Raw genomic sequence first — 17,594 nt, forward strand, 5'->3', positions numbered from 1 at the left:
GGAAATTTGAAGGTAATTTCTTTAGTGCTCATAGCAGGAGCTCTGCCTGTGTTACCTGCATGCTTATAGTGCCTGACCATTGGGGCTGATTCCTGGCTGGTGCCAGTGGAGCTCTGGTAGCTCACATGTTAATGAGAAAGACGTGCAAAGTAGAATGAGTGAAGAGGTCGGGCAGTGTCTTTTTGGAAAACAGTCCTGTCCCCTTCAGATTACTCCTCCTTTCCTGACTACTCTGAGGATTTGCAATGAAGTAACGTAGATGTTGGCTGTTGTGGCTTGGCACATTTGGCCTCTGTTAGTACAGCGGCATGTCCAAGCCAGTGGGTGAGTTAGTTCTATAACTTTGTTTCTGAAGCTTCAGGAATTGTTTGTTTATTCCTGCTGGCGATTTTAAACAAGTATGCTAACAGCGTGGTAATTTCATTCCTGCAAATTCAGCACAGGCCTCCAGACTTCAAACACAAAATTATTCTTCCTCCCCTCAAATCCACCAAATCTCCCAAACAATACCAAACCTCAAATCCTCAGGCAGACCCTTAGTGTAGGAAGGCAGTTACTCATCAGCGGTGACTAAGTCCATCATGATACATCATGATACACACTCTATTCCTAGATTCTCCTACTTGGAGCTCTTGAAAAATGCTGTTTCTTTGGTGTACATCCCCAGTAGTGATGATGACAGCTGAACAAGCTATGTATACACCCTTGCCTTCAGAGACCCCACCTAACTGCTGCCATAGTTTATTGAATGAATGTTGGCAACAGAGCATTGCATTTGCCTCAGAGATTTTAGCCAGAGCTGCTTGTTGTTGGTGTCTCTTGGTTGGTTTGATAGAGAAATTTTGAAGATGAACTTCAAATTTGTCTAGACTGAATTTTCAAAACATTTAATGTTGTATTAAAATAAATAAAATAAAATACATGTAATAAATCAAATTAAAATAAATGTATTAAATTTCAATTTAGTAATTCAGAATTTTTGGGAACGGTGAGATCTTCCCAAAGTTTGTAGTGTAGAAAACATGAAGATTTGGTGGATATGGTGCCCTAAATCAAGGAGCATCTTGTCAGCATTTGACTTGCTTGTTGCTAGAGGAACTCAAATTTACTATAGATTGAGCCCACTGCAGGACAGCTCATTTTGATTTGAACTTGTCTAGTTTGGTCTCAGTTGCACTTTGGTGGCTTTGTAGCCACTGTTTTGGAGTACCAGACATGATGCCAGTTGGTAAGTCAGCAAAGTGGGAACACAGTTTCTCAGCTTGTTAGAGCTATGGGTCCGCCAGTCAGCAAGCACAATAATGAATGTAGTTCATACGCTTCTATAAGTGAGGCAACCACACTCGGTTCTTTTTAGCTGTTTCTACAGGGTTTTTGCGCTGTTCCTGTGACCGTATTTTGAGCCAAAGGATTTTAGATCTTCAGTATTCAGAGCCAGAAATCATGTCCAAAGGCTCAGCAGCATTGGGCAGATCCTTCTTGAGACATCTTACTCAGCAGTCTGTTGAGGACGACTAACAGCCAGATCCTCAAAGTTACTTTGACAGGAAGATGCCTAAACGTTTTTTGTTTTCTAGGCCCTGAACTCTCTGCGTTCATGTTCTCCCTTGGTCTACAGAGCAGTTGTAGCAGGGAAGGTGTTGTGACGATCTTTCTTAGATAGGTAGCTGCTTTGCTCTGTGCAAATTAAGATGCAACGCTCTGCTTTTCAGTGCGAATTTTTGGGGGAATTTTGGATATTTACATACTGACATATAAATAACTTATGTATGTTATTGTTTATATGTAAATATGAAATGTTCCATGCCATACTGTTCTATGCCATTTGTGCCTTAGATATCAGGCATGCTAACAGTTAATATTCTTGGTGGTGACTTTTTCTTTTTCCCCTTGAGGGCTCTGTATATAATTTTGTAAGTTTTATAGTCTGCATCTGAAGAAAAAGAAATGATTTGTAGGTGAGCTGAGCTGTCAGGGGGTTGAAGTTGATTCATACTAAGGAAAAGCTACTTGTTTAATATCACTGTATCTCAATACTGTTAAGTGAAGTGAGACCTTGCTGTCGATATCCCAAATATAAGCCTCGTTTGAAGGAATGTATTTGCTCCCTGCCACTTGTTCACTTCACATTGCCTTTCACACACAGTCCTTTCCCTGTTTTGTTTGGTTTTTTTTTTTTTTCACATAACTAATATGTACTATTTATACTTTTAACTGCAGTACATCATTAACAACAGGAGTTTTTTGTCAGCTTTTTTCCACTCATTTAAGCATCAGGGTCAGTAGTGAAAGTTGTTAATTTGGCAGAATGGACTGTTCTGTGCAGGAACAGGGCTGTTGGAGTGGCCAAGCTTGGAATCTTCCAGACTTTTTTCTTTCCCCCACAGACTTCTAGGTGACTTCAGCAACATGCTTCAGCAACATTCAGATGCTCAGTTTATACCTTCCTGCATGTTTATTTTGCATTGTCCATCTTACATCTCACGTTTTAGATTGTAAACTGGTTAGATGGTCATGAACCACATGTCAGCAGAAAGAAAACCAAGTCTAGTCATGTTTTTTGGGTGGTAGTTCATTAAACACAATAAGAAAGAATATATTTGGTATCTCTTTATGACTGGAAGATTTCTCTGAGGACAGGCAAAGGCTAGCTGTGGACTAGATGAGGAATATTGGCCTTCATGAACTTACCCCCTGAATAAATCTTTGGTTTTATTATTACTTTAAATAGAGTTGCCTTGGGTCTTGCTATTTTTTCAGTGCCAAAAGTAGCACTTTGATGGGTGGCATCTATTTTAGATACCTTGGAGATGTTGCAAGGCCAATAGGATAATATAAAATTGTACAATACAGTCCAAAGACTGCAGAAATATTTGGCAGGTTTTTTTCTGGGTGGATTTTGGATCAGACTTTTAACAGATACAGTGTGTTACTATTGCCCACACCCCAATATTTGCATGGAATCTTGTTTTTCAGTTGATGCCTTCTCATTCCAAATACTGCATTCTGTCCATGCTTTCTATTACTGTTCCTCCATTTATCAGAAATAAGAACAATCAATATGGTACCGGTTCTATCCTGCATGGTCCCACACGTCTCTGTATGAGAGGGTCAGAGAGATCCTTGTTGGAGCATCTGGTGAAGGCCATGTTGTCCGAGTGGTGTGCTCCAGACTGCTGTCAAGAGGTTTCTGGGTGACTAGGTGACCCTTTGCCTTTTCAGTCAGCATTGGATCAATGCTGTTATGTGGTATGTTTCTTCAGAGCTGCATGTTAGAATCTTCTAATGATGCTAGCATCTACTTCATTAATGCATCTAGTTATTAGCAGACCAGCTGCAATCTAACTAATAATTGCATTTTGTCTATCCAGCTTCCCCCTTAGAATAACAATCAGTCTGTGCTGCTTTTAATCGTTAGTTCCAGGGGGCATTAGGAATCTTGCAAATATGATCTTGCTGCAGTGCTGAGACTCCAAGTGAGCTCAGGATCTGGCCACTGGTGAGACACTTGAGTGACCTGTGGAATAAGAGTTGGAGCCTGGACTTTGACTTCTGAGCATGATCTCAGTTGCAGAAGCGTCCATCATTTCATGAATTCTTCGTCAGAACCTAACCTTAGTTGCCAGTGATCACGGCACATCTTCCTTTTCAATTTCAAGATTTTCTGCTCAAGTTGTTTTATTTTTAAATTTCATTAATTCCGTGAAAAGTTTAAGTGAATAGTCATCCAGCAATTTGCATGAATTAAATCATTTTCAAGTGCTGATTAGAAAAGTGTGAAGAGCACATTAAGTATTGAGGCAAAACACGATTTTGGTTTAAAAGAAGAAAAAACTCCCAACTGCTAGCAGTTCAAAGCTTTATGGTCATTGGAAGGTTTTTGATTTTCTTATCTTGCTCTTTCCATGCTTTGGAGAAACAACAGATGCAGTTTAGTTTATGCTTTTTTGTTCAGGTTGTATTTCTAAATTGAAGTAAACAACTGCATGACCAGAGTAAATAGAACTCCAATCTAAAAGCTACAATCAGAAGAATTGTGCAGCAGGATGCTAAAAATAAATGTGTTTGTTTAAATGGACTGTGAGGTGTTTCTTGTGTGTCTGAGAGTTTGGGAAATTTGATGCATCCTGGTCAGTGTACAGAGGGCTGACGTTTCCTGTTCAGAATAAAGGGCCATATTCTGATACTCTTCTGAATAGTAGATCACAAAGTACCTCCCAGGTGGTTCTTTTGAAGCTAGTGATGCTATTATTGAAGTAAAGGTGGAATAACCAAATTTTCATTTTCCATAGGACTATTTATAAATCTATGAAAATAAAAGGTACAATGTAACTACTTCTTTTGCTCTTGCCTTAACAAAAAATCGTAGTTTTTTAAGGGGCAAAAGAATCAGTTTTTAGGTACACTGACAGAGGTCAGCTACTCTACAAATTATTGCATAATTAAATTACAAAAATAGTAACTTTCTATTTCTCTGAAACATACAATACTGGCAAACTATGCTACAACTGAAGACATCTTTACTCTAAATTGATCTAGTGTGGACCAGGTCATTTAATTGTCATGTGCCACATTCTTTCTGTCCATGAAATGGTTTAAAAATTAACCTTTGTATAATGCTTAGCAAACTGCATCTGGATTAAATATTTTGAGAAAGTTAAGACCATTCCTTTTACTTATTGCCATAGCGAAGCTTAAGACTTCCCTTGAGGAAGCTGTTGGCCCAGCCCCCATCTTCACTTGTCTCCCAACATGTCTTTACTGCTCTCCAGTGGAAACCTTGGGAAAAATCTTATCCCTACTGAAGTCAGTAGAAATAGACTTTATTTACTTCACTGGGGCAAAGATTTCACTCTGGAGCAGAGCTTTTCTGGAAAAATTGAGAAATTAAGAAAGCTTGGAGCCACCAAGCCAAACATAAAAGCCATGAGATTTGTCTACAGCAATGTTTCTACATACATTTATTTGTGATTTTTGTAAAAAAATAAATTATCAATATGGTGTTTTTTTTAAATCCTACCCCCTGCACAAGTCTGGAACACAAATCAGGTATATTTAGTTTTCTGCTCTACATTTAGTGTTTCCATGTAGTTTCTGCCTCAGAGAAGGTCTTATTTTCATTCTGAGACACTCATGAGTTACCTCATTGCCCTTTGAGCAGAAGTGTGATCCTGCAGCTAGCTCAGTAAGAGCCACAATTCAGACAGTGAGCTTTTAAATTTCTAGAAGGAATCACCTCGGTACAGCAGCTTGAAATCTTTCAGGTAATAAATCTCACTGCTTCAGTTAGCTTCTTTTTGTTCAGAGATAAACTGGGGAGTGTATGTTCGGAGCACTTTCCTTACCGTTGTGTCTGCATAGCCTCAGGAGTAGTAATACATCCGTGTAAATAAGATGTTTACTGACAGTGTAAATTATGAAGTGGCTTCTTTTTTTGTGTATGTTGTTGAGAATACTGTTCTTATGGATGTTTTTCCTCCATTCTGTTTTTCCCTCAGCCTTTCATTATCCTAAGCTTAATGTGTCTCAGTTGATGAAATCTTCCTGGGTGAGAACAGGTACGTACAGTCTCTGTGAGTAAGAGTGCAATTATTTTTGTTAGAAGGATAACTAGCCTACATAAATATCAATAGCTTAGGGGAGCTGCATTTTTATGAGGTAATAACATGCCTTGAGCTGAATAAATTCTAAAACCAAAGGCCTAGTGACCTGGAATATCTGGGAAATGTAATTCCCGTGTTTAGAATGAACTACTGCAGTTCCTTGATAATGCATACAAAGTAGTTTTTGTCTATAAAGCAGTTCACTCTTAGTGAGACAACTTACAGTGTGAGGTATAAAGTGTCTACTCTGCATGCTGTCAATATACCACACTGATTTCTAGGGCTTTATTTTATTTTAAATGAAAACGAAAATTTTATTTGTGTGGCACTTCCTACCAAAACATGCCAGGAATAAAACAATGAAAATAGATACATTCCGAGTATATGAGTTTCATCACATTTCATTGATCTCTTCTGATTCATTCACAGCAGATCCCTCCCACCCAAGTCTTCTGGGTGTTTTATTCTATAATTTACAGATACGCTTGAGCTGTCACATTTAGATGCTCAAAGGCTGTTGAGGTTGCCTGCATGCTGTAGGTCCTTCCTGCTTCTTTCAAGCAGAAAGCCTGAACGGTGACCAGGCTGTGCCTACCAAACTTGCTGTTAGGGTACAGATGCCCCACTGGATACACTTTTGTCTTCCCACAAAGTTCCCTTAGATCCCACAGTAAGAAGAGGGTTTTTCCAGCTCAGAAATCATGTCCCTTTGGGTTTTTCTAAACTTCCTGACTGTAAGATTTTGAAAGGCAATTGCAGCACCTTTTTTGCTGTGGAGGAATTTTTTGTAATCCCAGTTCTTGCAGGCAGCCTGGGAAGAGCTAGTATACTTTGGATGGGTCAGATCTTTCGGTGTGCATATTGTATTGTAAGCGTAATGAATCATGACACAGGAAAATGATAGAATTTATGCACGTAAAGGTTTTTAATATTAGATTAGCCAGAGAAATGTTGGGATATGCAGTGTTCTCTGTAGCTGTCCCTCTCAGTTGTAGAATAGAGTTCATGCTATTAAGCATAATTCATTGATACTGAAATTCAATACACAGGCAAGAACTGTCTTCTACTTGCTGCATATAATAGCTGTAGGCCACTGTCTGTCTATTTTGCTATTTAATTCTGAGATACTTAGTCTATGATTGAATTAGAAGACAGATGCTGTTGATCTCTGTGAGAAATCATGAAAATGTTTCCTTTTTCTGACATCTGCGGTGAAAATTTTTAAATGGAAGAAGTGCTTTTAATATTTTTGTTTCAAAAATTAAAAAATAAAATTGTATTTAATGGATTTTATCTAATTGGATGGCTTTTTATTAAGCACCATGCTTAAAAAAATAAACATGAAAACACTGAAAAAGGGACTTTTAAAAAAATATAAACCATTTTAGTGGAGAGATGGAGGAATAAAAACTGAATTATTTTACTGCAGTCATCAGTGAGTTGGTTTACTATCCTTTAGGGTTGTTTAATTAGGTCATTTGAATGACTATTGCTCCATTCACTCCAGCTTTCTTTTACTGGATGCTATCTTGTTAGTAAAGGTCCACACTTTTTTCATGTTTCCTATGTGTTGTTCCTCAGGGATTCCTCTTGGCATTAGCTGCCCCAGTGACCTGGAGTACCTGGGGTTGGAAAGTGAAGTGGGCAGGGCTACTAACCAGTTTCTTTGTGCTATGATTGGCATACTTGTTGGCAATCTTTGTTATCTAGGGCAGGTATACTTGGAATATGCAGCTTCATTCATGTGCTGCTGTTCTCCTGCTTTTTCTCCTTGATTGTGAGCCCTTGCCCTGCCCACTTCCACCTCTGTATTGCTTCTGAACACAACATTTTGACTGAAAGTAGTTGCAGCAGTCAATTTAGACTGAATTTTCTCTTTTATTTGTTTTTAAACAATTCATTGAATGCTCAGAAGTTAATATTTTTTTAGAATTGAAACTTTTTTCAATATCCTGGGTCTGTCTAGCCTGGCTGAGGTTCCAAAAATGCCCTCTGCCCTAATTTTTTTTTTTTTTTAAATTTACTTCTTTTAACCCTTTTCCCACCCAATGTCTTCCTTTCCAACATGTAACTTCCAGCTGAACTGGGCAGTATTCCCATATGAATACAACTGGTCTTGAATTGTCCGTGAGCTGTCACAGGATGACTCAAAGCTGGTAATTGAAGTTGCAGGAAAGACAATGAAAAGTTTTACTAATTAATTTGTGTTCTTGGGTTACTTTCTCTGCAATGTAGTTCTCTTGGGTGTCGTCGACCAGCGAATTCAGGAGGAAGTGTTTCAAGCTGAGATGGAACGGAAACTAGCTCACCTGTTAAACGAGGCTTTGGTCAGAGGGCGGATATGGAGACGGGCCAGTTTTGCAGGCAGCAACATTGTGCAGGTATTAAGAGCTCAAAGTCAGAGGAAGAAATACAGGGTAATAAATTACTGAGTAAGTTAATATTGTCAAGATTTTGAGTTGAGAAAGATAACTCAAATGCACATATCATGTTTAGCTAGTTGATGATGCTTGTGTTTTGTACCTAAAATATGGTTCTTTTGGATGCCTTGTTGTCTTTTAAGCTAAACGTAACAAATGGAAACAACTGAGTATTTTAAGTGGCTACTAAAAAATTCGGATGACGACTTAAAAACAATACTGAAACTTATTTTACCAACATCCTATTTTAAAAACTTGCTATCTTGTCTGACTTATATGAGGTGCCTAGCAGAAGGAGACAGGATGGTCATCTGAGTCAAAGTAGTACTCTGCTGGAACAGCTACTTCACAGCTCTCTGTGGTGGTTTGGTGGTGGTGTAGAGATGTGAAATAGAATCATGTGCACCTTGATGCAGCAGTAGGGTAGCATATTGTACCCCTTAACTGCCTATTTGTCACAGTACTCCTGGTCACAGGAATGGCTTTCAAATAAGAATGATTAATCATGTCAAATTTTGTACACATGGCAGCTTCTGCTATCTGGATTCCAGTGCTGCTTTATAGTTTTGTCACAGGTGGAATTATTCACATAATGTCCAAGAAGACTTGGATATTTAATTTTAAGTTTTAATTTCTCACATGTGTTCTTTCTAGTCAGTTCAACAAACTGAAAGCTGAAATACTTTCTAATGGCTCATCATCTTAAAAATTACTTTTCCCAGCTAATTCATTGACAGTTGGTTTACCTTGCAGATGCCCTTCTAGTAGTTCAGACCTATTATCTTTATTTAATTTAATCCTACAGTTTTTGCTACCACTTAAATTTCCAGATGTTGGGATTTTCTTACTTTTGTTTTCCTGTCTCAGAAACATCTGTTTCAGTAATAGAGATTTTACTTTATTTTTATTTTTTGCAGCTTTGAATTGCTGTAAATAGATGTCTGCTTCAGATCTTCTATTCCCAACACCTCTTATTGCACTTTGTTCTTTATGCCTCAGTCCTCCCTTTGCATAAAAATTAAACAAATAGTCCTTATGTTGCTAGCAAAGAAACCACAGCCTATAAAATGTGTATGTGTAGATTATGGTTTTATGTTTTTACATAATAAAGCTCAGGTAACTTATTTTTGAATGCACAAAATTAGAAGCAGGTCCTTTTTAGCCAAACAACAGTATTTCAGAAAATGAAAATGTAGCGTTTTTCTTAGGACTTTGTATTACTTACTGGGACATAAGATGAGGTCTGCAGCTCATGTTCCGAACAGCAGCGCTGCTCATTTATGCCACTTAATTAGTGCAAAGAGTCTGCAAACTGCTGTCTTTGGGCAGTGGAGGATTCTCCTAGTTACAGTCAACGCATCACGCCATCCCACATAACACAGGGCTTCTCCAGGTCCTCACAGCCCATGCTGTTAGATGGGGTTAACATCCTGGAATAAAGGAGATGCGTAAGAAGGAAGGCTGGAGGAGATACCTTGCTGCTAGGTGTCTGGGATAGGTGTCCTGCTTTCCTGCATGAGAACGGTAGGTACCATCATGTACTATAGCTTCTCGGTAGCTTGCTTTGGCAGGATGTTCAGGTGTATGGTAGGTGAGATAGCCTTAGAGGCCGTTGTGTGCAGCTGGAGTGATGCCCCTGGTAGTGAGCTCCTGAGTGGAGGACGATGTCTTTCAAGGATGCTCCCCTGTCAGTTGAAGATCTGGTCCATAGCCATTTGCAATAAACTTTTTAGTTTTACTGCTGCTAATTCTATTCCTCATAGCCAGGTTTATAAGCTGTGTTTGAAGTGTGTTGTGTATATGCATCTGTTTGTGTCTTCAGGGAGAGCTGTTAATGTTCTTTGTGCTTTATATTCACATTTTCCTGTATATATTTCTTGCACACAAACGAGTGACTGCGATGTTAGTAGGCCACAATGAACTCAAAATAAGAACAGAAGCTGCCAGCCACACCGAAATGTTGGATACTTTTATTACCGGGACGTGCATATATCCACGAAAGACTAGACACACATTTCACTTGTGTTGAGCCCCTATAGACTGGAGTTTTTCCTGAGGTGAAAGATATTTATAGTGTATTGAAATGTGACATTTCTAAGCTCTGTGGAAAATCAGGACTGTGGGTCAGAAGGCGAAGCAATTAGTTGTGAATGTTACTGCAGGCATATTAGTTTCCTTTCACATACTAAGAAAATAGAAGTGATACCTTGTGAGTTTTAGATTTCATTTCTGAAGGCATGTGTTAGGATCTAAGAATGTTAAAAATTACTCTTTAAATCTAGACACTTTGAATAAGAGCTCTGGACTACCTAGGGTGCCCAAATAGCATGCTTTCCCCTCTCATTTGCCTATCTGTGCTGTAACAGGTGGCACTCCATGATAAAAAAAAAAAAAGAAAAAAAAGCTTATAACCATTAACTACAAAAAACCTCTGAAGCCTTATGCCCGACTGTTATACATGAGATAGTTCCATTCATTTTTGTGTGATGTTCATGTTTATGTTTCATAGAGCAAGTCATATATATATATTTTAATATGTATCTGCTGTTGCTGCAAATTTGAAGGCACATATTTAACGTGGTTTGCATTGCATCTGCAGAGGCTAGACCCTATGCTATATTTTGTCAATAGTTTACCATAACAACTCAATTATCGTTAATTTTTTTGAGGAATTAAATGGCTTAATTGTAGTTTAAACATACACCAGGAGCTAATACAAAAATATTAATTTTCCTTCATTTCAGCATGCTTGGTCTTTTAAACCTAATAGAAAGTGAAAAGGTGATCCTACTAAGTGGCAAAAAGAATGATGTTCTGATTTAGAGAACACGTTAGGCGACACTTTAGTTGTAATGTGTGTGAGGAAGTAGTAGCTATGAGGGGACATAATGACTGAATTGAGCTTTTCATTAAGGCAGAGGTTCATTCTCTTGGTTTTCCACCGACAGTTTATGCGTCTCTCCCAAGCGTGTAATCTGAGTAAAGGCCCAGTCTCGCTGTAAGTTTTTAGGTTTTTAAATGGGGACTGCTGCTGCTTCACCTTTTCCTCAGAGGCATTTTGCCTCTCCGATGGCCGCCCCAGGCAGAGGCCGGCCCCTCCGTCAGGTTGCCCACAGCCTGTTCGTACCTCTGTTTTGCGAAGCCACTTTCTTGGCTGGCCAAGCCTCTGCAAGCCAGCAGAGGAGATGTCCTTAGCGTCGCCTCCAGCGCCCTGGCCCTCTCCGTTCACTTGCCAGCGTCCCCAGCTCAGCGCGAGGAGGGTCTGCCGCAGCGGGTGGGTGTTCGGTGCGACGGCAGCAAGTGCTGCCCTGCCCAGCCCCAGCCGGAGCTCCTCAGGAGGAAGATGGCTGCCTCCAAGTGGCACCGCCATTTCCCGTCCTGACAGGTTCCTGTGAGAGCTTTCTCGGACCCAGGGCAGGTTACGTGCGATGCCCGTTTCACATACGCTTTATGTCGTGTTGTCTGCTGAACTGTTCAGACCACAATACAGCTTGATTTAATGGCCTGGACATTAAAATCCTACTTTTAATAAGGTGGAAAGCAGAATCTTTTTTGATATTTTTTTTTTTACCTCGGGATGAACGTAGTGAAAAAACGAAAATAATCCTTGTACGTGCATTTTGGAGATTGTGTGTGTTTGCTTGCTCCTAAGTAATGCTCCTGCCTTTGAAACCCTCAACCAGTTCACCCAGGAATTCCTTACTCCTGAGGGGCTGCTGACTGGGACATCCCACTGGCCGACTGACACTCTGCAAACACCTTGTGAGCTTGCCCACCACCTGGATTTCCCTGCTTTAAATTATGAACTAGATTTGGTTACCAAGGCAACTCTGTTCACTGACCTATGATATTCTCTTGAAAACACTTTTTAAATTAAATTTGCTGACACCTGAACACAGTTAAGCCTTTACTCTGTGGAGGTTAAATGCCCATCTAGTATCAACAAAGATGGTATCATTTATGTACACAGAAGTTGAATTAGTCTTTTTCTTTTTTTTTTCCTCATTTTCTGCCTCCCATGTATTGAAATTCTTGTTTCTCCCTCCCTATGTCATCCCTCACTGCCAAAGTATAAATGTAAAATGCTTAAATGCTTCTTTACACATGGGCTGCTTTGCTGGATGCCTGGAAAATACTGTTTCTGCCTCTGCTTGTGTTCTTGGCACTCTCAAGGATAGACACACCTCTCTAAAATAAGAGGCAAAACCAATCTGAAGCTGCACAGAGAGTATAATTTGGAGCAAAATGGCACAAAACTTAGTATACGGAAACTGTGTACAAAATGGGCACAGTGCCTGTGTACCTCAATTTTATAAACAGACTTAAAACCAGTTCAGATCCAGTGTGCCATTCTCTGTGTTTCAGCAAACTCAAAGGTTAGTTTAAAAAAAAGTTTTTTTAGTGAATAAGTGTGACAGAGATGAAAACTGAAGTACCGATATTGTCACAGTTGCTGTGTTTATGTACAAGTCTAGTTGTCTCGTAGTCACCTCAAGAATACCGTGCTCAGCCATCAGCTTTTCCAGAATAGAAATGCATAACCATATCCCCTTGGATTTGAAATTTTGTCTGCAGCTTCCCTCAATATGGTGTGAGCAGTCATAAGATAACTCCGTATTCAGAATGAATTATTTCAGATGAAACTTCTCTTAATATAGTGAGCTTAGTTCATCAACACCAGCCTGCACCTCCACCCTCCACTGAATTTCTTCATGCTCATTCCCATGTTCTCTATACTGTGCCAGAATACCTCTGGCTACTTCTACCTGTCTCCATTCTGACTGTTCTCACCCATCCTTGTTGCTCAGCACAGGGAGCCATGCACTGTTGTTTTTAATTCTGTGCTAAAAATTGTATTGTTTCAGTTGCAGCAACTTGCACTGGAATGTGTCCTCCTTCCCCTCTGCTCTTTCTAAAGGCAGCTGTGGAGAAGTTCCTTTTTTATCCCATTCAGTCAGCTTCTGACTTACCCTGTGTGTATAACACACAGAATTACAGTACTTCTTGGATACTCCACAATGCCACAAAGTATATGACAGTTCAATTTAAGAATCTTCTGCATTTCTCTGATTCTGTAGCTTTGCCACGCACAGAGTGGTTTCATAAAATTAAATGAAGAACCCATTGACTTTCAGTCCCATGTGGCCTTTCAACTCCTTCGTTCTCTGTGTGAGTTAAGTGCTACTTAGGAAGGGTTGATCTGTGCTGAAATCAGATACCAGTCCATACACCCTGCTGCTCTGTGCACTGAGGCCAGGCTGTGGTGAAGGCAGCCCAGCTGAAGCAGAAATAGAAAGCTGTGGATATTTGTTAACGATATATCTGGGTTCCGTGAAACCACAGTCAGCCTTACAGCTGCTGAATATGTGTATTGAAACCTTATTTATTGATAGTCTTTTGTTACCTTCAGTCAGGGACTGGTTGCCCCTTAGCTGGTAGAGGAGTGAATAGCATTCAGGATGAGAAGCGGCATTGGTTAATGATTCCTGTTAGCCGGTCTTGCTGTGTTTCAGAGATTTGCACATTTTTCTCCTCTGTTTTTAGGTGTTCTGTTTCTTACATCAAATGTGACTGACATTGAACATTATTCTTTGCTTTCAGTTGATTTGGCCTAAAAGACTTTCATGACAACTGTGCTTTCTCTTTTCTGTTTTTTTGTTTGTTTGGTTGGTTGGTTGTGTTTTTTTCACTTTTATTATATACCTTGCTGTTACCACTTTTTTTAGGACATATTGAGTTGATGTCTCCAAAGACCAGAACATCATCCCTGTTGAGCTAGTACATTGCACTGCTTTCTTTCAACATGACTGTGCTGTTGGAACTAGGAAAGAAAACAATATAAAGCTTTGCTTTTGTAAGCCTCAGACTTGCAATCATTTGTGTGTTTGCTTTACTATAAGCCTATGGGCAGTGTTTGAGATTCTAATTTATTAAATATGTACTTCATAGTAAAGGATGATTCTAAAGGAAGCAAAATATATTGCTCTAGTTGTGGCAATTCCTTCCAGAGCTCTTCAAACTCTCTTTTATATGATAGACTACCTCCTACTATTCGTTTGGCCCAGTTCTAGGTTAGGCTCACCATTACATATAAATGGTTAAACAGAGGAGACTTGTTATACATAAGATTTAATTTTACAGGAATTCAAAATTGTTATGTGATTCTCATATGCAATGTCGATGTTTGCTGGTTAGAGAGTATCTACAGGGCTTCCTCATAGCATGCATTCTTTTGATTATTAACATCTTTAGAAGTAGGAAGAATTGCTTCCCACTGTCAAATACATTCCTTTCTGAAGAAAGGTGGATGCCAGGGGGAGCTGTTTGGAGGATGAAGGTGACTGTGCAGATGCTTTTGTTGAGGAAGAGCAAACAGTTCTATTTGAAGCTAACAGAATATTTGCCTGTGTAGCTGCTTAACGTTTGGATAAACTGGAACAGAGGTGTGTGTTATGAATAGCAAAGCAGAGTCAAAGTAGGTATTTAGAGAAGGGAAAAGTGCAATCACACTAACCTTTTCAGTAGCTCCTACTAACCAACAAATGCTAAAGGCAGTAGAGGCTTCCAGGGTGGCATGGTGTTGGCATCTTCAGCGTGAAAGCAATTCTCTTACTTCAATACCGGATCTGTATGTTGTCATGAAACAAACAGGAAAAAAAAAACATGGAAACTTCAGGTTTGCCATAAAAGTTTATTGTACAAGGGATCGCTTCCCTGGAAATTTTCCTTTCAGTTACAAAATAGGTGTTTCTATAAATTTCCCAGGGTCCTGGTGCACTTGGGTAGTGCTTGTGTAATTAGACACCAATACATTATTCCAGCAATGTTGTCATCCCCTGAAAGACTTCCACTCAGAATCTTCTGTGTAAGTATTAGGTGAAAATATCCTGAATTTTAGTTTGGAAGCAAATTATTCTTACTGAATATTCACTCTGCGTATCTATGCTTGCCTAACGTTGACTTAAGCTCTTCTAGCATAAGCGAACTAGTCTGTGTGCATGTTGCCTTTGCTGCATACAGTATTTTGGAGCACTCCACATGGCACGTCTTCCCATCAGACTCCTCTGGATATTGACAATTTCCAAACTGTATCAGTTCACAGCAGTTACACTGTTAGTATAATATGATATTCTTTGGTGTCACAGATAGAGGGATTTTCTTTAACAGCAATTATATTTCTACATCATAGTACAAGGTGGAATCTTCTTTATGCACTAGGGGTTGCACACAGTGACAATTAAGGTAAATACTAATGCCATCTTGGCAAAGCGGTTCCAAATGTTTCTTTTTAGATGAGTGTCCTTAAGGTCCAGGCCCTGTGAAGGGAACAAGGAGAGAGGGTAGGGACTGAAAGACCAAATGTATGGGAGCCCCAAATAAATACAACTTAAATGTAAAAGCTTTCCAACTTCTTTTCAGATTGTGAACGTGTCACGGTTAGTTGGTGTTGATAACCCTGTGGAGCTGATCTATTTTGTGGAGGATCAAGATGGAGAGAGACTCAGTGCTCTGAAGTGCTCAGACCTGATGAACAGAGTTGATATCCAGCGGGCTGCAATCATCCTTGGATACCGCATTGAAGGCACCGTTGCACAGCGTAAGCCCTATCATATCCACACTGATGCCACCAAAGAGAAATAGGAGGGGTGACATTAGCTTTGGAGATTATGGTACTGCATAGTGCCCACTGTTGCAGTGTTTTGTTCTTGGGATGCTGCAGTTTTGACACTCTTGAGGAAATAAATTTTAGCAGTCTTGCAGTGAGCTATGTGGTGTTGCTTTGCTTCTTGAAGACTCTGCTGAACTTGGAATTGCAACGGGGTCCTTAAGTGCAAGCCTCACTGCATTCACTTTAGTGCTTGTGCTAGAAAAACACTGTGCTAACTAGATACCTTCTTGCCATTTGCATCTCTTTCTGCTAGTCCAATATTCTTTACAGCTTATCTTACCCAGGAGCTTGCACAAATACCACGATTGTGGGATGGGAGGGTGTCAGTGTGAAATGGGTGTTACCTTTAGTTGCATAATGGCAATGAAGTTGATAACAAAAGCCACTATTTTTTGTTTCTCTGAATTACCGTTTCTTTGAGTCAAAGATGTAGGCTAATGCCAATTGGGGCATTTTGAAGGGTATAAGCAAAAGGAAACAGTTTATTTCCTCCATTGAATATGATTGATCTTATTTTTATTTGGTTGCCCATCAGTAATATATTAAGTAATGTGATCTTTATTAAAAGATAATAAAAAACAAATGTGATATTTTACTAGAGACACATCAGAATAAATATGACAGGTCATATAAAGTCATATAATGACTTTATTCAGGAAGCTTGGTATATAAATAATTCGCAGTAAGGAGCAGACAGAAGACCTACTAAAAATTCCATGTTATGATTAGGAAAGAAACTTGAAAGTATTTTAAAAGAGTAACAGACATGCATATGATCTGCAAAATACCTCATTGATATGAATGCTTCATTACCTTTTCTGTTTTCTGTGCAATATGGAGACATGAATTACGCTCTACCACAGGGTATTTTGCCAGTAGAACAAGCATGCATCTGATTTTTAAAATTCTCTGCAGAAAGAAAAGAAAGAAAATAGTGGCAATTGCACCATCTGGATGTGTTTCTAAATTTTGTCCCTCATTAAAATAGTGGTTTAAAGATAGGTCAGTAGCTCATATACATCTGCTTAATATCTGTTAATGGACTGTAACATTGGCTAGACAGAAATGCGGAAAGTTGCAAGAATAAATACCCTTTACAAAAATGGTAGGTGTTGAACAAACTTCATGAAGTGTTTATAGCTTATTCTGCATGTTGAAACTTGTTATCTTTGACACATCATTAGAAAGTTCTTTTAAGAGGCATAGAATCATAGAAATTGTTTAAATATTTCTTCTTATTGGAAGAAACTAGACAAAAAGTTACTTTTATAACAGAAAATGTAATGTCATAAATAAGCTGTCAGATGTGTAAAATATAAGAATTACAATATGTTCCTTTAATCTCTAGGTTCATCATTAGAATGGCTACTAATAAAATGAGGTATAAAAATAAGATTGCATAGAAATACTCTTTTTAACTTGAAAACATCATTTGAAGAAAGTTTATCAGTTGGACTAGAAATGTATTACTGCTGTGGTTTTTAATCCCACATATAACCACTATGCAAAATAGAGCAAATGAAAGTTTGGTCAATTCTTCTAGTTCACTTTTTACAAGCGTGACTGGTTTGATTACACTGTCCAGTAGTTTTGTCTTCTGTTTGCAGCTAAAGGATCTCGAACACTGCCAACGAAACAGAGAAAGGAAAAAAAGTAATTAAAAATGTGGAACTATACACCTTGGGAGGAGGGTCTTACTGATTTCAAATTGATTGTGATTATTGATGGGGAAGGTAACAAAATATATTATGTGTAACTAAAGAGAATAGGCAGCTGATAATACTGCTTAAAGCAGGAAACAGGCAATAATGTTGGAAAGTCCTCACCTTTGTTAGTGGTAAGTCATTTTTCTGGACCCATTTCACATCAGCTCAGGTTTGGGTTACAGAATGATGTGGCACA

General features: G+C 38.9%; 1 protein-coding gene across 6 annotated transcripts in view; it reads left to right on the forward strand.

Moving 5' to 3' along the window:
* Nucleotides 1-17,594, forward strand: part of KIAA1549 (KIAA1549 ortholog) — a 159,134-nt gene that overhangs the window by 90,919 nt on the left and 50,621 nt on the right. For all 6 annotated transcript variants that reach the window (XM_030040784.1, XM_030040779.1, XM_030040781.1 and 3 more), the window contains exons 7-9: nucleotides 5,499-5,558; nucleotides 7,839-7,984; nucleotides 15,443-15,620. In XM_030040784.1, the coding sequence (XP_029896644.1) occupies nucleotides 5,499-5,558; nucleotides 7,839-7,984; nucleotides 15,443-15,620 (384 nt within the window). The remainder of the gene's footprint in view (nucleotides 1-5,498; nucleotides 5,559-7,838; nucleotides 7,985-15,442; nucleotides 15,621-17,594) is intronic.

The sequence above is a fragment of the Aquila chrysaetos genome, chromosome 17 (assembly GCF_900496995.4).
Source record: "Aquila chrysaetos chrysaetos chromosome 17, bAquChr1.4, whole genome shotgun sequence".
NCBI classification, from domain to species: Eukaryota; Metazoa; Chordata; class Aves; order Accipitriformes; family Accipitridae; genus Aquila; species Aquila chrysaetos.